Source organism: Artibeus jamaicensis, unplaced genomic scaffold, assembly GCF_021234435.1.
Source record: "Artibeus jamaicensis isolate MK-2021 breed Jamaican fruit bat unplaced genomic scaffold, CSHL_Jam_final contig_354, whole genome shotgun sequence".
Classification (NCBI taxonomy): Eukaryota; Metazoa; Chordata; class Mammalia; order Chiroptera; family Phyllostomidae; genus Artibeus; species Artibeus jamaicensis.
In genome coordinates, this window is record NW_026521803.1 from 45,901,047 (window position 1) to 45,923,729 (window position 22,683).

Below are 22,683 nucleotides of genomic sequence, written 5' to 3' on the forward strand. Positions count from 1 at the left end.
GTTGGCAGTTGCTACAGAGAGCTCCAGGGCCTGGGCGCACCGCCCGCGCCAACGCCACGGGACGTGTTTCCTGAAAGTGAGCAGAGGCCGTGTTTTCGAAGCGTGACTGCACCCCAGCCGTCCGCTGGTAGGCAGCACCAGGCCGCCGCGGGGCCCTCTTACAGTGTCAGTATAAAGTGTGCCTGACGCCCACCGTTCGCTGTCACACCAAGCTGGGAGATGCTCACGCATGGGCAGCTGCGTCAGGGTGTGCGTGCTCCTGGGGGCAGGCACTGTGTGGACACGTGTGACCTGGCCCCGAGAGGGACTGTTTGCTGAGGGTCTGACCAAGGCTTTGTCTTAACTCTGTCATAGGAGCGCTGCAAGGCGTTTATCGCACACCAGGACCGTGCCTGCGCTCTCATGAAACCAGCAGCCCGACCACGTGCTGGTAATAAGAGCCCGCAGACACGTGTCTGTGACGCTTCACGTTAAAGACTGGGGCCCACCAGCAGTGTAGATGTCCCTGGGGTACCCTGTCCAGGCAGTGTCCCTGTGGGACTGGCAGCCATCCTGACAGCTGGCTGAACTCTGCCAGAGGAGGCCGTGCCAGTGCTCTCTGGCGTCGGCGTCCTGCTGTTGAGCGGAGACTCGCTGTGGCTGGTGTCGCAGCAGCCTGTTCACTGTTGTTGTGTGGGGGGCAGCAGGTCCTCTCAGTGTCGTTCTGTACTGTTGCTGTTTGGTGAACCCGCACTTGCGTTTGACAGCGGCCAGGTGCTTGGCCTGGCTCTCAGTTGAATGTATTTTATACTGAAAGAACATGAACACTTAGGCTTCCAATTGGGACAAAATGCTGTTGCTAGAATCCAAGTTCATCTGCTGTGTTTGCATGAGGAACAGGGTGGAGGCAGGAGTCTCATCATAGAGGCCGTGACCTCGGGCGGCGTGGAAGCACAATTCTAGGGGAGCCGGGGGCGGTGTCGGAAGCTGCCGCCAGCCCTGCCGTGGCCGACTGTGTGATCTTGACCAGTAGCCTCATTTCTTCGGGGCCTGAGCTCCCTGAGCTGCACCGGACAGGATAGGGTGTGGGGCTCCCCTTCTCCCCCAAGTGACGCTTATTTGTTTGCATTTAAATCTTTTTGAATAGGTAGTACTTTAAAATGGCTCAGAAGTTGAAAATAGGGACACCCCCTTTCCCACCTCTGTTCCGGCCTCCTGCACAGGCCCCTGCGCCCTTGTTTTCCAGCAGTCTGGGGGGAGGGGGGCTCAGGTACGTGCAGACCCAGGGCACACCCGGGCCACCTCCCAAAAGAAACAACAGCACCTAGACATGGCACCTCTCCCCCTGACTGCAGTTTGAGGTGAATCTTCTGAGTGAGTGCGTTCCGTTTCCAGACGAGCACCATTTTAGTAGTGAACACATTCGCACAGATGGCATGTGAAACAAGGGAGTGCAAAAGCCGCACCGGTCCTGCTGCCTCCCTCTGGGCGGCGCCTTTGCATTGGTAGCAGCTTCCTGGCCGCTGAACTGTTCCTCCTCTTGTTACCGAACAAGAGGAGGTCGTCCGAGGGAGGGGCAATACAATATTTGGCCCATCCAGGGATGCCCAAAACTGCTATACAACAGGGGCCCCTCCCGAAAACCAAAATACTAAAATCTATTGGGCCCTTCTGTCCGCCGCCAATTGGAAACACATCTCTTAATGCCAGAGATTTGTGAAAAGGAAACAAAATGTTTATTTAATGCTATTCAGGCCTAATGCCACCACTAAAATATCAAACTCCTTTATATATACACCTACACCCGCACAGCGCTCCCTTCTCCCACTGTCCCAATTCCGGGTACCGTAAATCAGGAAAAGAGCACACGTCCCTTTTTCAGGCCGCTGGCACCGTCAGCTGTGTCACCGTGCAGGCAGGATCTCGAGTTAATCCAAAGTACTGTGGTACCCTCTCATGGTCCACTGGCAAGAGTCCTTTGTATCCAGTTCCAGTCAAAATCTCTGTTGCTTTTCAGGCCCCGCGGCCAAAGGGGGCACCCCAAAGCCGTGTGGGCCTCTTCTACCAAAGCTGCAGGGGTCCGCACTCCACCAAAAGCATGTGGCTGTCTTCTTCACCTGGCTGCAGGGATCTCCATTCTGGCCAAACTGCGTGGTTTTTCCCTTTCACCTGGGAAAGAGGGGGTCCACACTCCGCCAAAACCACGTGGCTCCCTCTTTCACCCCACCAACAGGGGGTCCTCACTCTGCTGAAACCGCGTGGCTCTCCCTCCATCTGGCCAAGCGGGGGGGACCCTTCATGTCTCGGAGCCAGTCTTTTCCAAGCTCCCACCCAGGCCATCTCGCTCAGGAGCGCAGCCCCTTGTTACATTCTGAGTCCCTGCTAGTTCCTTCTCTCCCTTCTCAGGAGCGCCGACCCTAGTTACATTCTCCTGAGTCCCAGTCTACTCACTCAGGACAGCAGCCCTTAGTTACATTCTGAGTCTCTGCTAGTTCCTTCTCTCCCTTCTCAGGAGCGCCGACCCTAGTTACATTCTCCTGAGTCCCAGTCTACTCACTCAGGAGAGCAGCTCTTCAGTTACATCCTCCTGAGTCCAAGCCCTTCTCACTCCGGAGAACAGCTCATAGATCCCATCTTGAGTCCCAGCTACTTCCTTCCCCCTGGCCTCAAACTTGGCCACTGCTATTTAACATATCTATGAAACCAGTTAAAGGTTATAGATATGTTAAATAACCATTCCTCCAGAGGTTAGCTCCAAAACTGTTGCTATGCAAAATAGCTCTCAATGGCCTGGCTCCATTCTTTCTTCCCCCTGTGGGGGGGGGGGGTGAGGACATCTTATATGTCTCTCCAATATTCCTATACACTTTGAATTCTGGACACTTTTCCAAATCTTTTTGGGGGCCCCCCTTTGGCTGCACCCTGTATCACTCTCAGTGAGCAGTTTTCCGAGGGACTCATAATGTATCGTTGATGTGGTCCCAACAGGCATTTATTTGGGGCCTCGGGAATCAAAACATTTCACTGTTAGTTTAGTGCAGACATTTCGAAAGCGTAGTCTTCGAGTAGAAGGGGGATACAGTTCAGAATAAATAGGATACAAATCAGGTGCACCTTTTCCTTGGTGGGCCCATCGCATCTTTGAATCCCTGTTTCTTGAAACTGGAGCTGGCTTTACTGGCGAAAGTGTGGGGAGACTGCGCGACTCCCACCAGGCGTCTGCCCCACCCTGTCCTGCCACTCTGCCTCCTGTGCGGACCGTCCCCAGGCCTCAGGCCCTGCGCCTGCAGGCGGGGTGGGGTTGTTGGCTCAGAAGAGGGAGGGACACCTCGGCGGGGCCTCGCAGGGGGACGAGGCTCTTCTGAGCTTGCTGGAGCTTCTGCTTACCCCACCCTGCTCCCAGATTTCTAAGTTCTAATATTGTGGGGTCAAATTTGCCAGCGTTGTTGGTGATGTAGCTCTAGTTTTCTTACAGTTAATATGTATCCTACATTCATGCTCAAATTATAAGATGTGGAGTATAATTACTTGTCTTAAAGAATTGGAGAGATTTGGGACATCTTTATCACGTTGCTGACAACTGTACTCGAACAACAATAAAATAATTTCAAAAGATGTTGGTGATCATCTCATGGTTATTCTTGATTGAAAACACGTTTACATTTGTTGCCGTTTGCTTCACTGAGGTTAGAGGAGCCCCTTGAGAAAGCTTTGCGACCCTTTGTCATCCGAAAGCCGCATTCAGAGAACAGTGTCTTCTGCTTTTGACTTAGTCTTGCTCCTCAGCAGTTTGCAGAGGTAGATGGAGTCAGTAAAGTGGCATCTGTATTTCGCCTGGAGTTTTGTTTGCTGAGTAGTTTAGGATCCTGTGTGGATTCCTGATAAACCCGCCGAGCAGCCTAAAGGTGAAACGCCTGTGGGGTTTGGAGTGATGCAGAAGTCGAGGAGTTACCACCGTGGGGATTGGTTGCACCGAGGGGACTGGTGGTCTCAGGACCTCGGGCCTCGGGCGTCGCGTCTCAGGTTTCCAAAGGTCCTAAGAAGGATTCAGGGTTCTGTCGTCCTGCGTCTCAGTCATCTTGGCATTTCTCATTTCTAACTTAAAACCACGTCCATTTTAAACATTCAGGGTATCATGAATTTCATCCAAAACCTCTCATAAATTTTTGACATAATTTGGTTTCTAAACAATAACCAAGTAACTTAATTTATGTGATGAGAATAACAACTGGTATTTATTGTGTATACTTATGCGATTTTGTAGATGGAGTTTTAACATTGAATGCGGAGAACGCTAATTATGCCTGTCAAGCTCCCAACTCCCATAAATGTGAAATCTGTCTGCTATCTTTCCCAAAAGAGTCCCAGTTTCAGCGCCACATGCGGGATCACGAGCGGAACGACAAGGTACGTACTGCAGGAGGGTCGGCACCGAGAGCACTGGACTGGAGGTGTTGTGGAAGGCCGCACGGGTCTGAGATCCTCTCCTGCAGTGGAGGTTCCCGAGTGGCAGGGCGTCTGGAGGCACGCACCCCCAGACTTGTGTTTTCAGCTGCGGTCGCGTTCCTGGCCGTCAGGAGGTGGTGAGCGGAAGGGAGAGGCCGCGCCGTGAGTCTGTGCCCCGAGGTCCTTCAGTGGTGGGGGAGGACGGAGAGCAGGCCTGTCTGCGTGGTTCCTGTCTCCTTGTGCGTGTGCAGTCGGTGCAGGTCAATGTGTTTTTTCCCTGGGGGGGGCTGCCCTTAGTGACTTTAGTTTACAGTGGCATTCAGACACGTGCGATCGCACGCCAGCAGGGCGGCGCTCCCACCACAGGCTGCGGGCCCTTCTGCAGGATGCCCTGTGGGGCATGATGGGAGTGTTTGTGTCCAGTGGGTGGTAGTGGGACGGTCTGTGGGGAGACAGAGGGGCAGTTCCAACTGCAATGAAGAGTGGTCGCCACTCTCCTCCAGGTCAGGGGTGTGGGCTAGTGAGCCGCTGGACAGCAGATGCGCCCATGCTCTCCTCTGGAGCCCTGGGTGCAGCCAGCCCCACTCTGCTGCTGGAGGAGTGGCGGTGCTGTCCCCTGACGATTAACGCTGATGCCGGTGCCCCATGGCTGAAAACCTGGAGAGGCTGACTTGGTCCGCGTTAGGGTCTTGATGTTTCAGAGAGAAATAAATGCCAGTGGTTCACTTTCTTCCCGTGAGAGGCAGAGCACCTTCTTTTCGGGGCCACTTCAGACCGAGAACAGCAGCTCTGTCGAAGTCTAGTGAGAGTTGCACGATTCCTGGTTTTGCCTGGTGTGGCCCTGTTCCCAGTAGAGCAGCTGGTCAGAAAGGGAACGTCGCGGCCAGCATGGCGTCTCTCCGCTTGCTGCCCGAGAGGCCTTGCTGGCAGGGGTGTGGCACTCCTCTGGGAGGCCTCGCTGCTGCCTGTGGGTGTGGGCGTCCTCAGGTCCTCTGGGATGTCCCCTGGGGAGTGCAGGGAGCGCGGTGTGCTGGTGGGGAGTCACCGGCATCGGTCTAGCAGGGGAGTTGGGAGTTTCTTGGAGAGGTTGTGGATTTGGCACTTGCTAATGCTCGAATGACGTTGACTGTGGTGGCCTCTCGACTTTTCTCTCCAAATAGCCACATCGATGCGACCAGTGCCCCCAAACCTTTAATGTTGAATTCAACCTGACCCTGCACAAATGTACCCACAATGGGGAGGACCCCACCTGTCCTGTGTGTCACAAGAAATTCTCCAGAGTGGCCAGTCTCAAAGCACACATTACGCTGCATGAGAAGGAGGAGGTAACTATCCCGGCCTGTCCTTGGTTCTCTGACTCCAGAGTGCGTCTGATCCTTGGGAGGGTCTGGGTGTAAGTGTGTGCACAGAGCCTTAGCCTGGGTTTCGGGGGGAATTCGTAAGTTTGCCTTGGCTGCTCTCCACTTCATGATGAAATGCTTCCTTTTCTGGCCAGCACCACTTTGGGGTAGAGACATGGTAGTGTGTTTGGGGGATCAAAGTGTGTCTCTCTGGGCTAGAAGAGGCTCCCCTCCTCTCTGTTTTTAGCAGAAACTGACTTTTGTGGAAATCTGTAGTGGCCCCAAGTGGGTTTTCTGCCCGTGAAGGTGTCTCCTGAACCCACGGCGTGGGGGCCGGGGGGTGGGGGAGGGAAGACACCCCCGGTGACCAGCCTTGCAGGCGCCCGGTGAGCAGTCCTGGCAGTGTGCCCGTGGTGGGCCGGCCTGGTGCTGCTGCTTGGGCAGGGGTCTCCTTTCAAGTGTGAATGGCGGCACTTTAAAGATACTGTCGCCTTGCCTTGGCTGGTGTGGCTCAGTGGATTTAGTGCTGGCCTGTGAACCAAGGGGTCACTGGTTGGATCCCCAGTCAGGGCACGTGCCCAGGTTGGGGGCCAGGTCCCCAGTGGGGCGTGTGCCAGAGGCAACCACGCATCGATGTTTCTCTCCCTGTCTTTTTTCCTCCCCTCCCCCTCTCTAAAAATAAGTAAATTGAAAAAAAATGACCCCCTCCACCCCAGTTTTACTGTAGAAAATTAGGAAAATGCAAAAAGTAAGGAAAAGAACTTAAAAATCACATGTAATTCTACTATTCAGGGCTAATTACAGGGAACTGTTTTTTACCCTAAGACAGAAAAACCAATACAGTATTTCAATTACACATATAAAACTTTTACCCTAAAAATTGAGTTCCTACTGTTTGTATAGGTTTGTGTATCTTTTTTATGTCTTTAATTTTTCACATAAAATCATTGGTCGAGTGTCCTTTAAAACCTGCTGAGTGAGTGATGCCTGTGTCATCTGGGAGCAGCCGAGTCTCCAGTGCCCACGACACTGGGCCTTGCGGGGCACCCTGGGTGCGCCCAGGCTCCTCCGCGCTCCCTGCGCAGCCCTGGTCACTCTGTGCCTTCTGTGCAGTGGGACGTCGTAGGCATCGCCACGCTGAACCTGCTCCTTACAGAGCAGCCGTGGTCCTGGACGCCGGTCACCTGCTCACACGAGCTGGCTGTTCGGCTGTGCAGAGAGGGAGCAGACGAGGCCGCCCGAGCCGGCGCTCCTGCGAGTGTCCGGGTGCGCTGGCAGTGCAGCCGCTCTCCCGGCAGGCAATTCGGTGCCCAGAGGACATTTTCGTGGCCTCGCCAGCGGGGAAGGGGGCGAGGTGCTGCCGGCACCTAGTGACCGGAGGCTGGAGGCGCTCCCCTCCCCCCATCAAGAACGGTCTGGTTTCTGGAAAAGGAATTGCTAGGTCACAGTGGATGTGACTTCAGAAATGTGATGGTGTCGAACTGTCTTCCAGAGTTTTCTCAGTTTCCACGCCAGCCAGCAGCGTAGGGAAATGCCCCTTTGCCATGCTGTCTGCCAGCGTCTGTGTTGTAAAACCTGTCTTTTCCAGTCTGGTGGTTTTAAGGTGGTATGTTTCTGCTGTTTTAATTTGTAGTTCCTTACTTATGAGTGAAGTTTAGCATCTCTCCATGTTTATTAGTCATTAGTCTTCTTTTTTGCCTTTTAATTCTCTAATTTTGAGGGAGTGGGTGGGGACTGTGGGACTGTCCTTACAGATTTGTGTCAGCTATTTACAGATCTAGGAAATTAGGTTTTTTTGCCCTTTCTTGGTTTCTGACATCTTCTCCTGGCATAAATTTTTGAATGGCCAAATACTCAAATTTTTAATCTGTTCATTTACAGACTCTCATTCTCGTGGTTTGCTTGGAAATACCTCCCATGGCACAGTGATCTTTCAAATCCCACATGTCTCTGGAGTGCAGGTGCAGTCCCAGGGCCCACGCTCATCCCAGAAACCGCAGGTCCACGCCGGTCCAGGTCCAGGCACCCTCCCCGGCTCCCGCGAGCCTCCCCCACTTCCTGTGTACGTCCCTCCTGCCCAGTGAGGACCCTGGCTCCCATGTGGCAGCCCAGTCCCGGGTCCCGTCCACAGCAGTGGCACGGTTGCATGGCCCCCCTACTGCAGTGCACCTACCGCAGCGCCGCTTGCGGGGGTGGCAGGGTGTGAGCTCAGGGTCATTTGGCGCAGCTTGCTTTCCACTGCAGGGCCACCCTGCCCGGCTCTCAAGTCACAGGGTGCAGGGAGCTGCCCTCCAGCTGCGTTCAGTCAGCGTGACCACAGAGACAGCCCGGGGTAGAGCAGGGACTGAGGGCTGGGATGCTGGGTGACAGGCACGTGACAGGAACCTCCTCTTAGGAGGCAAGCCCTATGAACAAGGAGCCCTCTGCCCCTCTGCTCCCTCCTCTGGGCTCTGCCTGGGGAGGGGCCACCTGGTTTCTCCGGTTTGTCTTGCTGGTTCCCTTTGGAATGACAGCACAAGTTTGTGTGCTCTGAGTCCCCAGTTCTGGTTTGGTATTAACGTAAACTTGAGAGTTTTGCCTGCTTAAAACTGAGTTGGTGTTTTCATTTTGGCTGCGTTGAATTTTTAGATGGTGTCAGGAGCATTGAACATGCTAATAGAACTGGGTCTTGATCCTCGGGACAGTGGGGTTCTGCTCACGTGGGCGCAGTGCACTGTTCACACTTGTTCTGAGGTGTTTGGGTCCTTACTGATGTCCCTGGGGGTCTCTCGGGGACACTTGCACATGACTTGTCTGCAGGATAGAGCGCATTCCCTACCGGGTCCCAGCCTGTCCCCACCGGATTTTCACCTGCAGGACCTGGGTGGGCAGTGAGCCTGGCTCCAGCAGCCACGGGGCTGGTTGAAAGCAGTCACCTTTTGGTCCTCATTTGCCACCACAGCAGGCAGTGATGACCACAGCACACCCCCTAACTTTGTTCTCATGCAAACGCCACGCGTGAGAGAGCGGCTCAGGGCACCCTCGCAGGAGGTGTCTCCTTTGCCCAGCTCACATGGCCCCCCATGTTACTCACACTCCTTCCAAATGCTCCACTACGTACCCCCCCAAACAAGGCACTTCCTCGGCCGTCACAAACAGCCACCACACTCAAGAAGGAGACTAGAGCGGAGGCTGCCGGGCTCCCTCAGGCCACAGCGCCCTCCCCTGGTGTCTCGCTGGGTCTCCACCAGGCCAAACCCTGTGTTCTGCCTCCCAAGGCCCCTACCCCCGCCATGCATGCATCTCACTCGCTGCGCAGTCAGCCGAGAAGCAGCCACGCGTGGGTCGGGTACATGCAACCTTTGGAGCCTGGGGCTTCCTGCTCCCTGTTTGACCCCCCAGTGCTGCTCTGTCACCATCGCCACTACCGAAGCCCAGCATCCCCAAAAGCGTGATGCCGCTGAAGTGAACGTGCTCAGCTGGCCGCTGGTGCGGCCCTCAGCCCTGGGCTCCCTGGGCGGGGCCGTGTGCCCTGGCTCCTTGCTCTTGGGGCGAGCCCATGGCCAAACACCCGCATTCTCCCTGGGAAGTGCAGGCGCGGCTCTGTCCTCACAGAAGAGTGAGGTCATTGGAGGGGAGGGGCAACGGGAAGCCTGGCCTGGGAACTGGGAGCAGAACCTGACGGGGGACAGAAGCAGGGGCTGCATGACATTGTGTGACGTGTGACCAATGTGTGGGTCCTGGCTGGGAGCTGGCCAGGGGGTGCCTGTCTGCCAGGGTGAGAATGTGGGGCTTGTCTGCACTGAGGTTGGAGTGTCGGCAGCGTGGGTTATGGGACAGCCAAGGTGTCAGGGCACGGGGGTGTTGGCAAGAGAGCTGGGGGGCAGCACGTGGTGCAGGCCAGATGAGCACAGTGCACCAGTGCGTGTGTGCGTGCGTAGGTGTGAGTGTGTGAGCAAGTGTGAGCGTGAGAACCCTCCAGCGGGTCATGTGATGGGGCAGGGGGCTGAGGCGGCGGCACCTGCCCCACGTGTGCCGGGTGCCCTGTGTGTAGCCGGGAGAGGGCAGAGGGGCCCGGCACTGCGCTGACCTCCGACCCGCCACGCGGGCCGGCCCAGGACGGGGGGCGGGGGGGGGGCTGCCTGTGCAGGCATCGCCTCACACACCCGTCACACTGCACCCTCGCTTCCTCCCTGACCGGGAAGACAGGTGGCCGTGACCTCTCAGTCCCAGTGGTGCGTGGGGCAGCGCACGTCCTTCTCCAGCCTCCCTCCCTCGCGTTCTCATGCCCGCACACTTTCCTGAGTTCCTCCCAGACGCGCGGGCGGCTGCAGGGGAGCGCGGGGCCCTTCCTCTCCTGGCGTCTCTCCACTGCCCGTCAGTCACCGACGGCGGTTCTGTTGCTGCGCGGCCTGGCTGTGCTGTGGTCCCCTGACGTGGGAACCGCGTCCGGTGTGGCTGCCGCGGGGCAGTGGGGCAGCCTGGCCTCGGTGGGATGTGGGGCTCCCTCGGCGAAGCTCCCTCGTCTTTGTCCTTCATCATCACAGTGGTTGGAATGTGTCATGGTTTCTGACTCCACTTTTCTTCTGAAAGGCTTTTGAGAGATGTCTCAGGGAATCCATTGACTTGATGTCTCTGTTGCTCCTTACCCACCTTCTACTTCCTGTCCTCGAGTGTAGCAGGTTCCTGGGTCAGCAGACAGTCACGGGAGGAGAAAAGGGCGGGGTGGCTGGAGAAGAGGCTTTTGCATGCCTGGGTTTGATCCGGCGACGGGAGCCATGAGAACGGTCTGCCTTCTCGCTCTGGGCGCTGGCGGTGGGAAGTGGTTTTCAGCCCTGACTTAGTGGCCCAGGATGAGCAGGAACTCAGGACGAGGAGTTTCACGTGAGCAGAATTCAGAGAAGCCTTCCCGTGCCAGTCTCAGGTGTGAACCTGGTGGTGGCCACTGGTGAGGACCGCTGCTCCCTTCGTTGGCTGTGGCCGGTCCCGGTGTGGAGTCTCTTTCTCCCCATGGCTCTGGTGCTCGGCAGTGCGGGCAGAGCAGCTCTGTGCCCTGAGAGGGCCCGGGACCCTCACCGGCCCTGTGGTCTCCTCGAACGCCACCCTGTCGTGTGGTTGGAGATGAAGGAGGCAGTAAGGGAACCTGTTCTGCCGCTGTCCCATGGGACACAGCATCGCACGGGCTACCCAGTCGGAGGGCTAGGAGTTTGAGGCCTTGGTGAGTGGGCCACGTGCTCAGCCGAGGAGCCTGTGACTGTACAGGAAGGGAGCCCTGCTGCCCATCTTCCCTGCGTATATGGAAGGAGTGCACTGTGGTTGTCTTCTTTTGTTGTGTGTGTTTTGTTTCTCACTTAATTGATTTGAATGTGGCATATTAGTAGTAACTGCAGGAATGATCGCTGGCCTTTCATAGCATTTAAACATGATGTATAAGAATCCAGCTAAGTCCTGGCCAGTGCGGCTCAGTGGATTGAGCACTGGCCTGCGAGCTAAAGGGTTGTCAGTTTGATTCCTGGTCAGGGCACATGCCGGGGTTGCAGGCCAGGTCCCCAATAGGGGGCGCGCAAGAAGCAACCACACATGGATGTTTCTCCCCCTCCCTTCCCCCTTTCTTTAAACAAAATCTTTAAAAAAAAAAAAAACAGCTTAGATGGAGTAGCCCCTATATCCCAGGACCTCCCACTTAACACTAAAAATGCCTAGAGACACAGCCATAGATGGAGAAAAACTCTGAAAGGTGGGAAGAAGGCGCGAGAGGGTGTCAGGGTGAGAGAAAGAGCGTGGCAGGGAGTGCCCTGGGCGTCTGTCCTTCCTCCTGGGCAGCTGGTTAGGGTGCTGGGGAAGCCCGCGGCCTTCTGCCAGGGGGTTCAGACAGAAGGGCTCCGGGAAGCTGAGGAAGGGCAGTCTAAGCACAGAAGACCATTCCGACCCTACTCCAGCCACATGCCGATTGGTAGGCCCCGTGAGACTGGGTGGAGGGTGGTTTTCCACCCGCTGCTGGCTGGTGTCTGTCTGACCCCCGGCTCCCTGAGATACAGTGGGGAGCCAGTCTCACACCCCTCTCCTGGCAGGTGGGGGCAGTGGCCCCCAGGGCCCTCCCCAAACCCCAGTGGTGTTGGCAGAGCCAAGCCGCAAGCTGTCTTTCTGTCCCACACCGGGCAGCACAGGTAGAGTTCTGGTTCCTGGCTAGAGCAGAGGCAGTGGGCCTGTGGAAGCTGAGCCTCCCCACCTGCCCTCCACCCACTCCGGGCAGCAGGGAGACTGAACCCGGTGCTGCCACTGTGCTTCCTACCTGCTGGTGTCACGGGCCCTGCAGGGGAACCTGCACTCCCACCTGGTCCTGCACTGTATCTAAACAGGTGACTTGTCACTGAAGGATGAGCTGAGATCGAGTCTCAGTACAACCCCCAAATGTGCAGGTCACAAATGACAGTCCCCCGTCGGACCAGGGAGCAGTGCAGCCCCAGCTCCATGAGGCCAGTAGGTGCCCGGCTGTAAGGGTCCAGCGAGGGCTTCAGAGCAGCCGTCTCCAGAGTGCCCAGGCTGCACGCCGCCCTGAGTCACTGTGCGAGCCGGCGCGCACAGCCCAGAGTCCCCACTCAGAGAGTGGGGACGACTTTCTGAGTCGGGTCCGTATGTCCTGAAACACCCTGCCCCCCTTGACAGGGAGAGGGGAGAGCACAGACCGGCCACAGCCGAGAAAGACTGAGGGCACCGGAGGGGGGGACGAGTGGTCTCCCTCAGGCACGCAGAGGTCGCTTTTTAAAGACGAGCAGCAAATTATTTTAGGTATTTTGTTTGTTTTTGACCATTTCTTGGAAAGAGCTTTCTTAATTTTCAATAGGATACTAATAATCTAGTAATTTTTAATTCCTTAAATTATTACATAACGACATTAATGTCACTTAAAGTCATTTTTGGATTGTTCGGTATGTTTCCCTTCATCCTCGTCTTTTTCTGCCAAGGGCGCACTGGGTCGTGGCGGTGAACGCCCTCACTTGAGTGGGGTCTGGTGCATTTCTGAGGCCACTGTGCTCGGCCACAAGGAGGACCGATGGGAAGAAGCGGCTGTAGGTTCTGTGGGAACAGCCATCCAGGCTCCTTGCCAGGCACACTCCTCACACCTCCTGCTTGGACCGTCCCTCTGAGAGCCGTCTCAGTGTGCAAGGGAGCTCTGAACACGGGGCTCCTTGGACCTCGTGCCAGGTCAGCGGTTCCTGCTGTGAGAGCCATTGCTGAGGCTTCCTCGGACAGCCGTTCACCTGTCCATGCACCTGCGACTGAGCTGCCACCCAGGTGCTGGCCGGGGGCTGGTGTCCTGATGTCCCTGATCTGTAGACGTGGGGTGGCCGGATGCACCAGAACCAGCTCCAGAACAGCTGCACTTGCACTACCTCACCGAGGTCCTCTGTGTCCCCAAAGTGCTCACTGCACTGACAGACACAGTGCCAGCCCCCCAGCGGCCCACCGGAGCCGTTCACTATGCTCAGAAATTGTTTTGTTCACCGTGTTTCTGTCTTCTCCTGTCAGCAAAGAAGCGATTTTTTTCTTCATGTGTGGACGTAATGATACACTGTTGAGGGGTGAACACTATCCATGTAACTTGTGTATTGGCCGTCTGCAGGACGAGCTCTTTTGAGAAGCTGCGGCTCTGAGTGTGGCCTGCTCACGGTGGTGTCCCCTCTGCAGAACCTCATTTGCCCCGAGTGCGGGGACGAGTTCGCCCTGCAGAGCCAGCTGGCCGCCCACCTGCAGGAGCACCGGCAGGAGCTGGCAGGGGGCCGCGTCCACACCTGCAAGGCCTGCGGGAAGGAGTGCGCCGCAGCGCCGCAGCTGAGGGAGCACCTGAAGAGCCACCACAGAATTAGGTGGGAGCCTCAGCGGGGCCGTGGGGCACGCGTCCGGGACTGGGAGGGGCAGGCAGGCCTGGCTTCGACCGGCCCAACGCACTGACCGGTCTGCCGTGGCCTCGGGACGCCTCTCCCGGCGCAGAGCTCCAGTCTGCAGTGGGAGAGACGAGCTCAGGTGTTCAGAGGAGGTGTCGGGCGTGTGCATAGAAGGTTCTGGCTAGAACTTACGTGTCCCTGACACAGGGCACAGCACACATAGAGACATCTCTAAGGAAGGCAGCCCTGTCAGGACAGGGGCCTTTTATGTCCCCAGTTTATAGAAGAGTATAACTAAGTTAAAAAGAGAGACCACTTACCTTTCTAAGGCTTTATGTCATTTGGTTTTGGAGCTCATGGTATTAACAACCATGCTTATATTTAAATACATTATATACATTTTTTTCATGGTAAAACGTAACTTGTCTTTCAAATTTCATATTTAATCTCTTCCTGATTATACATTTTTACTGATATATTCTTTTCTCAATGCCATTAAATACAACTTCTTTCCTGGCCCTTGGTGCTCGGGCCAGCTCCTGGTGACGTCAGTTCACACTCCCTGAGCTCCTGTCTCCCCCTGGTGGCACCAGCCAGCACAGCAGCCTGTGTGGCTGCTGTGATATGGGTCCGCCTGCCGCTCTCCCCCGCCCCCTGGGGTAGAGAGCCTCTGTGCTTTCCAGCCTCCACCCCAAAGCCCCACCCCACTCACGAAGTTGGTGCAGTGCCGCAGAGTCTGTGCTCATCCTCAGGCGGCGTTTCACGAACGCAGGCCTCTTGGTTTTCCTTCACTGCGCCTGTTGTTGGCGTATGTGGTGCCACCTAGTTCTTCGTTACTGCAGTGCTTCTTCAGCCCCAGGTGTAATGAATGCGTGTGCTGCACACCCCACTTTCCATTCTGAGGAAGTTTGACGGGCACGTGTGATGGCTCTCCAGGGTTCTGGAGAGAAGGCTGGCATGTTGCGGGCCATTGCACACTGGAACGTGCTGGCCCTGGGTCTCCTGGGGCTGGGGTTGGGCTGTCAGACAGCTCCGTCCTCATGGAGCCAGCTGTCACTGAGCAGAGAACAGCAGGGACTGAGTGAGCTGCTCTGCCAGTGTGGCCATTTGAGCCTGTGCGAGTACTGAGAGGGACGTTGGCCGCCCCTTTCCGTGCGATGGGGGACCAGCAGGGCAGGCAGGTGTGGCGGCTACACGTGAGGGAGGCAGGGCCAGGTGGCAGGCAGACCTTCAAGGCCGCTATGGGGGGCCGTGGTCAGGGTCAGGGAGAGGGAGGGGTCGGCCCGACTTCTCAGGTGTCAGCTTGCACGTTGGGGAGTGGCTGCCCCCATCGCAGAGGGAGATGGGGGTGGTGAAGAGCTGTACTTGGGACAGCTGGAGTGGGGCAGAGCGAGGCCCAGGGCAGTGCCCAGCAGAGGGGTCCCAGTGGGGGGGTCACAGTATCGCCTAGTGTGGAAGTCCGGGCGGGGGGCGGTAGCAGCGACTCAGGGTCGTGCAGGCTACGGTTGCGCAGACCCTGATCCCAGCTGTGCCTCCCTCGCCGCATGTGTGGACAGCAAGTTTTTGTGGTACTGGAGACAGAAGCCTGGTGAGGGGGTGGGGAGGGGGTGGGGAGGGGGCACACACACTTAGAAGGAGTCGACTTTCCGCTAAATCGAGTTCACAACCAGTCAGCTGGCCCTGAGGTAGGACCTCCCTGTGGAGGGGTCACACGGGCTTCCTGGGCGCCCTGTGTTGCACTAGGATGTCCGGCACCAGGTCCTACAACCGGAACGTCGACAGGAGCGGATTCACCTACTCGTGTCCGCACTGCGGGAAGACGTTTCAGAAGCCAAGTCAGCTGACGCGGCACGTCAGGATACACACAGGTGCGTGCTGCACTCTCTGGGTGGTAGGTGGTGTGGCTCCTGGGAAAGGAGGCGTACCTGGGAGCCCGCCAGACCAGCCTGGACGCCTGGGTCTTCCCTAGTCTGCTGTCTAACCTGGGTGTGAATTTTGAGATTCTGGGGTGGGCGTTGGACCTGTGAGTGCACCGTCATGGAGCACGTTCTGGCTGGAGGGACGGTTGCGGGTCCCGAGTCTGGGTAGCAGAGTCGGTACAGTGAGGGTTGTGTCTGCTCTTTTGTCCTGCCTCTAGGGGAAAGGCCCTTCAAGTGCAGTGAGTGCGGGAAGGCCTTTAACCAGAAGGGGGCGCTGCAGACACACATGATCAAGCACACAGGTGAAAAGCCCCATGCCTGTGCCTTCTGTCCTGCTGCCTTTTCTCAGAAGGGGAACCTGCAGTCCCACGTGCAGCGAGTGCACTCGGAGGTGAGCCTGCCTGGGGCCCGTGGGGTCCCAGTGTGCACAGGTCAGGGGGCCGCGGCCGGCGAGCCCACCTGACGCCACCTTTAAAGATGGGTTGCTAAACAGGGCTCAGTCCCGGGACACGTCTAAGGCCTTACACTTGGTTGTTCACAAGGCGTTAGGTAGCAATGGGCCGAAGATGGGTTTGAGGCAGCCGGCTCGGGTGCTAACGCAGGTGGGCCGATGGCAGCCAGGAGTCTGGTGCTCGGCCTGTGCGCCACCTGCACTGGCCACGGTGGGACTGGGGCAGGTGGTGACAGACTCACCCCCATGTGGCCGTCCTCCTGACTTGTCTGCTCCATCCTGCAAACGCCGCTCAGAGGCACAGGGCGTGGGCTCACCCTTCAGGACACTGAGGACGCCCATCAGACCCGTTCTTGTTCCCGAATCGTGACGAGGGAGGACCCCGTCCAGGACGGAACCAGCTCCCACAGAGGGAGCCTGGGCTGCTCGGTCACTGTTGTGCAGGCTGCTCTCGCAGTTAACTAAAGAGTTGACATCGCAGTTAACGTTAGTGCGGACACCAGCCACCGTGAAGGGAGAAGCAAGCCTAGAGCGTTGGGTCGTTTCTGTCATTTTTAGTGCAATGGTCAGTTATGTGCCCTAGTTAAGATGTTTTTATCTAATAATCAGGTGTGAAGAATTATTTTTTCTTTGATTTTTAAGGTCAAGAACGGCCCTACCTACAACTGCACAGAGTGCAGCTGCGTGTTCAGAAGTCTCGGGAGCCTGAACACGCACGTCAGCAAGATGCACGTGGGCGGCCCCGCGGAGACGGCACACGTCCTCACGGTGAGCTCGGAGCCGGCTGCTGGGGGGCGTCCCTTCCCGAAACCTGTCCTCGCGGTTACGACCTTTGAGATGGCCTGTTACTTTCAGTAGTGCTTGGTACCGTGAAGGTGCTCAAAGCTTTTCTACGTGGCTGTGAGGTGCCATGTCTTTTTAATTAGTGAGAAGAAATCAGTCTTCAATTTTAGGATAGTGTTAGAGGATCCTGACTGATGGACTATCTCCTGACCTAGTAAAAATGAGACAAATAAAACCACTGATTTATAAAATTTCAATTCCTGCAATTTATGGGTGACTATTAAGGAATATTCTTTACCATTGTATTACCATTTAAAAATCAAGTGTCCTTTTAAGATCGATTTCTTCATAAGGTGACAGGGGTCCTTTTTCCTGAGACTTTGGATTTGGGGAAACTAAACTGTGTGACTTCAGACACACACACTTCCGTCCCTTTTTTGTAGGACACTCTGTAGCTCAGCCCCATCTGCTGTCCCCACCTCTCCAGTGACAGCACGTGGCAAAGCCTGAGCCCAGAGCGTGGCGTGGGATCCCCTGCGCTGCGGGCCTGCCCCGTCTCCCCGCCCTCCTCTCCCAGAGCAGTGCCTGCGGGCAGAGCCGGCTCCTCGGCGTGCTCTCCTTGGGACAATGTCCTGGATGAGTCCTGAACTGGAGAATAATTAGGGCCTGACAATTAAGTCTTAAAATTCGATTTGAGACTGAGTATGTTCTAATAGAATTCTCGAGGTGTAAATAAGTCAACCAAGTATTAAGAATTTTCACCATTTCTTTGGGCAATATGCAAATTGAATGCGTAGATATAGTAACCGACCTGGAGTGATAACCCAGGTAACTTCTGAAATTTATGTTCTTGACAAATATCTGAGAATGCAGGGCAGGGTGGTGGGCACCTGGGCTCACCCTACTTTTTCTTCTCTTGGACAGTGTCCAGCGCCCTGCTTCGGGCGGTGCCTTCCCCCCAGCTGGTTCTCCAGCTCTCCTGTCTGCACCTGCTTTCCTCACTTTTGGTCCTTTTGGTGGCAGTTTTCTTTAGCTTCACCTTACGATTCTCTTACTGATGCTTTTCGATAGTACAGTTTTCATTTCTGGGCGCGCCCCCTTGTGCTTCTCCAGGCTGGGGCACTTTCCTCCGAAACGTCATTGGCGTTTTCCTTCGAAAAGTCCCTTCCCCTCTGAGTTGCCTGTCTGGGGTCACGTCGCCCTGCTCCCCTAATTTTGTTAGGTCGGGATGAGGCCACAGCAAACCCCAGTAGGAGCTTTTCATCCAGGGTGGAGCTGGCTCATCGCCAGGGCCGCCCGGGCCCGGGGAACCAGCTCTCTGACCTGGGGTCCCTGGAGGCAGTGCAGAAGAGACTCTGACTTCGTGGTCCGTGCGGGGCTCAGCAGGCCACAAGGCGCCGAGCTCTCCCCAGTTTTCATTGGGTTTTCTTCCTCTTGGAGCCAGTCCCCTGGCCCCCAGTCCTTGTTTTGCCTAAAGGTAAATGCCTCACTGCCGTCAGTGGAGGGAAACAAGGGGTTAATTGTCCAGAGCATTTCTCCCAGGGTCTTCACTTGCTGAATTAATAGGCTTCATTTTTAAGGGCAGGGTTAGGTCTGCAGAAAACAGTGGGAAGCACAGAGACGTCGTGCTCTCCCTTCGAGCGGCCGGGGGCCTTCGATACAGCCCTGGGTGGACGCCGGTGTGGGAGAGGGGCGAGGCCCCTCGCTGTGCTGGGTGCTGAGTAGGTCCGGACAGACGTGTCCTGTCCCGAGCCCGCCGCCACAGATGGCACGGGCCGGTCCTCGCGGCCCTGCTCCCCACCATCTCTTTGGCCTGGCGTTTTGGATGCCTGAGTTTCGGGGGACAGGCCAGCTCTGTCTGCCGCTGTTCCTCTCCGCCCCCTCCAGGGCCCTGCCGTCTGGAAGGTTTCGTATTTCTAGTCACACTTGTTCCTTCTTCTTTCGTTTCTTTTGTAGTTCCTTTCACCCTTTCGTGCTGATGGGCCCACAGCGTCTGAGGTTGGTGTGCTTCGCCCCATCTTGACCGCTCACACTTCAGAGACTTTAAGAAGCTGTAGTAGGACGTTATTGGATGTGTTCTTCTAAGGGCCAGTGTTGTGCCACACATAAAAATTAGTGAGGCATTATGTTTAAAATGTGTCCGGAAGAGGGTTAGATTTCATGCTCACAAAGAAAATGTGCCAGTTTTGTTTTTTTTTAAATGAAGTGAACACTAATGTCGTTTGTTCATGCTGTTAATGAAAGTGTTCCTGTGTTTCAGGCCACGCTGTTTCAGACTCTGCCTCTCCAGCAGACAGAAGCCCAAGCTGTGTCGGGCCCAAGCCAGCCGGACTCACAGGCGGTGACTGACGTCATCCAGCAGCTGCTGGAGCTCTCGGACCCCGGGCCGGCCGAGCCCAGCCAGGCCCCACAGCCTGGCCAGCAGCTGAGCATCACCGTGGGGATCAGCCAGGACATCCTGCAGGTGAGGGGCACTTCCTGCTGAGCCTGCGCTGTCCGACCCCGGGTCGTGACTGAGCGATGAGTGGGGCTGCCATATGCACCCCAATTGAATACGGGCTCGTGAAACAAGACGGGCTCGTTTAATCCCTTACAGACAGTGCAGGATTCTAAGTGATTGTTCAGCTAAACATTTTCTAAATGTTAAACCCCTGATTTTTTCTTCATGAGTGAATTGACTTGAGCGGGCTCTTCCGAACTTCCTCGTACCTGTCCCTGCTGACAGAAACGTTTGGTGGTGCTCGAGGCTGTGCCGTGACTCTTTGGAGTCAGCGCTGAGTTTGCACCTGCGTGTGCTGTGTGCACATGGTACGCACGCACGCTGAGGACGAGGGGGACGAGGGGGACGAGGGGGACGAGGGGGAGCGGACAGGTGGAGGAGGCAGGGCTGGGGAGCTGAGCCCTCCCCTTCCTGGGTCTGACCACGCAGCCCCACGTCTGGTCCTGTGTCCAGTGTTCATTTCCGAGCAGGCAGCCTTGTTCCTCCTCCTCCCTGGTTGTGTCCTTAGTGTACAAACCAGCCTCTTCTCTGCCTTGGTGGGGACAAGGTAGTCGGGTAGCGTGACATCCGATGTCTTAAGGGTGAACCCAGTGCAGCTTAAACCAGTGATTTCCACCGTTGCCCAAGGTCACGCATGTAGAAGTCAGGTTAATTTAAATTCTGTAATTCGGACAGGGAATGCTTGTCATGCTGCGCCTAGGTGGGGTGAGATGTCAGGTGTCGGAGGGGCTGCGTCAGTCACAAAGCAGGGTCTGCTGCTCATGGGACTGCTGGGCAGTGCGGACTGTGCCCCACGTAGCACTAGAGCTCGGTAGGGGAGGCTGCTGGAGCGGTGCGGGCGTCGGATCTCCTAACCTTCGAGTTTTTTCTGTCTCAGCAAGCCTTAGAAAACAGTGGGCTGTCTTCAATTCCAGCTGCAGCACACCCCAGCGACACCACCCACGCCAAGACTGCCGTGCCGGGCCAGGACCCGGACCTTCCCGACGCGCCCAGTGAGCCCGCTGACCCTGCGGACGCAGAGCCGGAGAAAGAGCAGGAGTGCCCAGAGAAGCTGGGCAGGAGGGAGAAGAAGCTAATAAAGAAGAAGTCGCCGTTTCTACCTGGTAATTCAGTGGCTTTGATCTTTGGACGTCTGGGTGGCACAGTGCTTGTTTTTTGGAGAAACACAGCTTTTTTTTTCCTTCTAAAGGTGATGGTTTTTGAACATCCTGATAAAGCATTTGTTTGGTGTTTGACATTAAAAACCATGAGATGAAGTTGATAAATCACCTCTTCCCCTTGGGTGCCTTCTTCCTGTGCGCGCAGCCTCCCCTGGTCACCCCGACGGCTTGACTGGGCTGTCACTGACCTCCACGGAGTGGCCTCCTCGCCCCACAGCTGCCCTGCCTCCTGGCTATGCTGCTGTCCCTGCTGTCGCCACCTTCCCCAGTGACGGTGCCACCACAGCAGGCCTGTGACGTGCAGCCCCTCTGCTCTTGGCCTTGCCCCTCCACCCACTGTCGTGTCTTGGCCTTGGAGTCTCTGGAACCAGCCCCATGGGCACGGCCACTCTCCCCACCTTGGTCCTGGGAGCAGGCAGACCTGACAGTAGTGAGGGCTTCCTGCTGGTGCCTCCCAGGCTGTTCCGCCTCAGGAGCACCTTCCTCCTCCCCCGCTAATCTGTTCCCTGCCACGCCCTGCTGGTTGGTCACTTCAGCTACGTTCAGTGTGCCCTCTGCAGAGGGCCACCCTTCTCAGCTCTGTGGCCCCCCAGCGGCTAAGCAGTGGGGGTCACTTCTGTTCTTTCCGATTCCCTGCTCGCTCGGCCTGGCTCTGAGTGTGGGGGCAGGGTCACCACACCGCCCTCCAGTGAGATAGGTCCGTGTCTTTGGGCAGAAGCGTTCCCGCAAACATATTTTCCTAGTGACCAGAACTGTCCTGCCCTCCCCAGGTGTCTGGGGAGCAAGGGCTTTCTTGCTGCCCAGAGTGGACTGACCTCTCATTTCCGTTCACCCCTCCTGAGAATGTATTTCCTCACTGTTAACATGAAGTTGTGAAAGCCCCTTTCCCACCTCACAGAGCACGGTGGCTCTGCCCCCCTTCCCTGAGTCTGCCCGTCCCCCCCACCGCCACAGGCGCTGGGCCCCACAGCATCGAAGGTCCCGGGGGCAGAATCGTGAATATCGGCCCACCTGCCTGCACCCGTCAGAGGATGGACACCCACAGCCAGCGCAGAGCCTCCCGTGGGCGTCTGCGTGGCTGCTGCCTGTACCTCTCGTGCTGGAGCCTCTGAAGGGGCCCGGCCCGGCTGCCACCCGCGGTCCTGCTCCCGGTGCAGGGCCAGACCCCCGTTTCTGGAGACGCGGGTGGCAGAGGCCCCGCATACTGAGGACGGCGGGCGGCTGTCCCCCTGGGTGTCCCTCCCTGACCTTCTGCAGCGACCACAGGCGTTTCAGAGTGGCTTCCAGAGTCTCTGGGGGTCGCACAAAACAGTTTTGAATAAGCTAAAGTACCTGTGTACAGTGCTGAGCAAGTTTTGGTGACTCTAATACATTTTATTATTTTTCTTTTCAAAATTGGGGCAACACTGATTAGTAGAATTCTGTAGGTTTGAGGGGTGCAGTTCTACCATGTTCTGTCGAACACCTCATCAGTATATGGTGTGTTCACCAGCCCGAGTCTCCTTCCGTCTCCGTGCCCCCCTTCGCCCTCCGCTGCCTGCCCAGCACCCCCATCCCTGGTCGTCCCCGAGCGTCGTCTGGGAGGGAGTTTGTCCTTTTTGGTTTGTTTACGGCTTTGTAGATTAAATTGCACTACATTTTCATTTCTTTTCCCTTTATTTTTATGACACATTTTTTAATTTGGCCAATTTTTTAAAACATTTTACTCTGTAAAATACACTTTTTAATAAAAAATGTGTAACATTGGTGCTTTTAAATCCATTGGTGCTTTTAATCAGGTAACTTTTGAAGTCATTCAATCATAGTCATTCATAAATCATTCAGTGGTGGTGTAATAATTTAAAGAAATGTGATTGCAATTTACAAAATAGTTCGTTATATTTCCCCATACTTTTCTTTTATTGAGATAAAAGAAAATTTAAAATTTCAAACATTTTACATTCAGTAATTTAAAAAATATACTATTTTCTATAACTTTGGTCTTTTTCTAAAAGAATTTATTTATTTTTAGAGAGAGGGGAAGGGAGGGAGAGAAGGAGAGACACATCAGTGTGTAGTTGCCTCTTGTGCGCCCTTTACTGGGGACCTGGCTTGCAAACCAGCCCTATGCCCTAACTGGGAATCGAACTGGGGACCCTTGGGTTCACAGGCTGGCGCTCAATCCACTGAGGCACACCAGCCAGGGTCAGCTATGGTCTTTATAAAGGTCTTGAGTTCAAGTTTGAAAGAACAAAAATGAA

The 22,683-nt window shown here is 55.9% G+C and overlaps 1 protein-coding gene across 5 annotated transcripts in view; it reads left to right on the top strand.

The window, feature by feature from the left end:
* Positions 1-22,683, top strand: part of ZNF236 (zinc finger protein 236) — a 68,509-nt gene that overhangs the window by 5,389 nt on the left and 40,437 nt on the right. For 3 of the 5 annotated variants that reach the window (XM_053664255.1, XM_053664257.1, XM_053664256.1), the window contains exons 2-10: positions 4,244-4,386; positions 5,586-5,750; positions 13,434-13,612; positions 15,374-15,498; positions 15,768-15,940; positions 16,643-16,768; positions 18,740-18,781; positions 19,044-19,247; positions 20,161-20,386. In XM_053664255.1, coding sequence (XP_053520230.1) covers positions 4,244-4,386; positions 5,586-5,750; positions 13,434-13,612; positions 15,374-15,498; positions 15,768-15,940; positions 16,643-16,768; positions 18,740-18,781; positions 19,044-19,247; positions 20,161-20,386 — 1,383 coding nt within the window. The remainder of the gene's footprint in view (positions 1-4,243; positions 4,387-5,585; positions 5,751-13,433; positions 13,613-15,373; positions 15,499-15,767; positions 15,941-16,642; positions 16,769-18,739; positions 18,782-19,043; positions 19,248-20,160; positions 20,387-22,683) is intronic. The other 2 variants (XM_037145867.2, XM_053664258.1) reach the window with 1 other exon arrangement.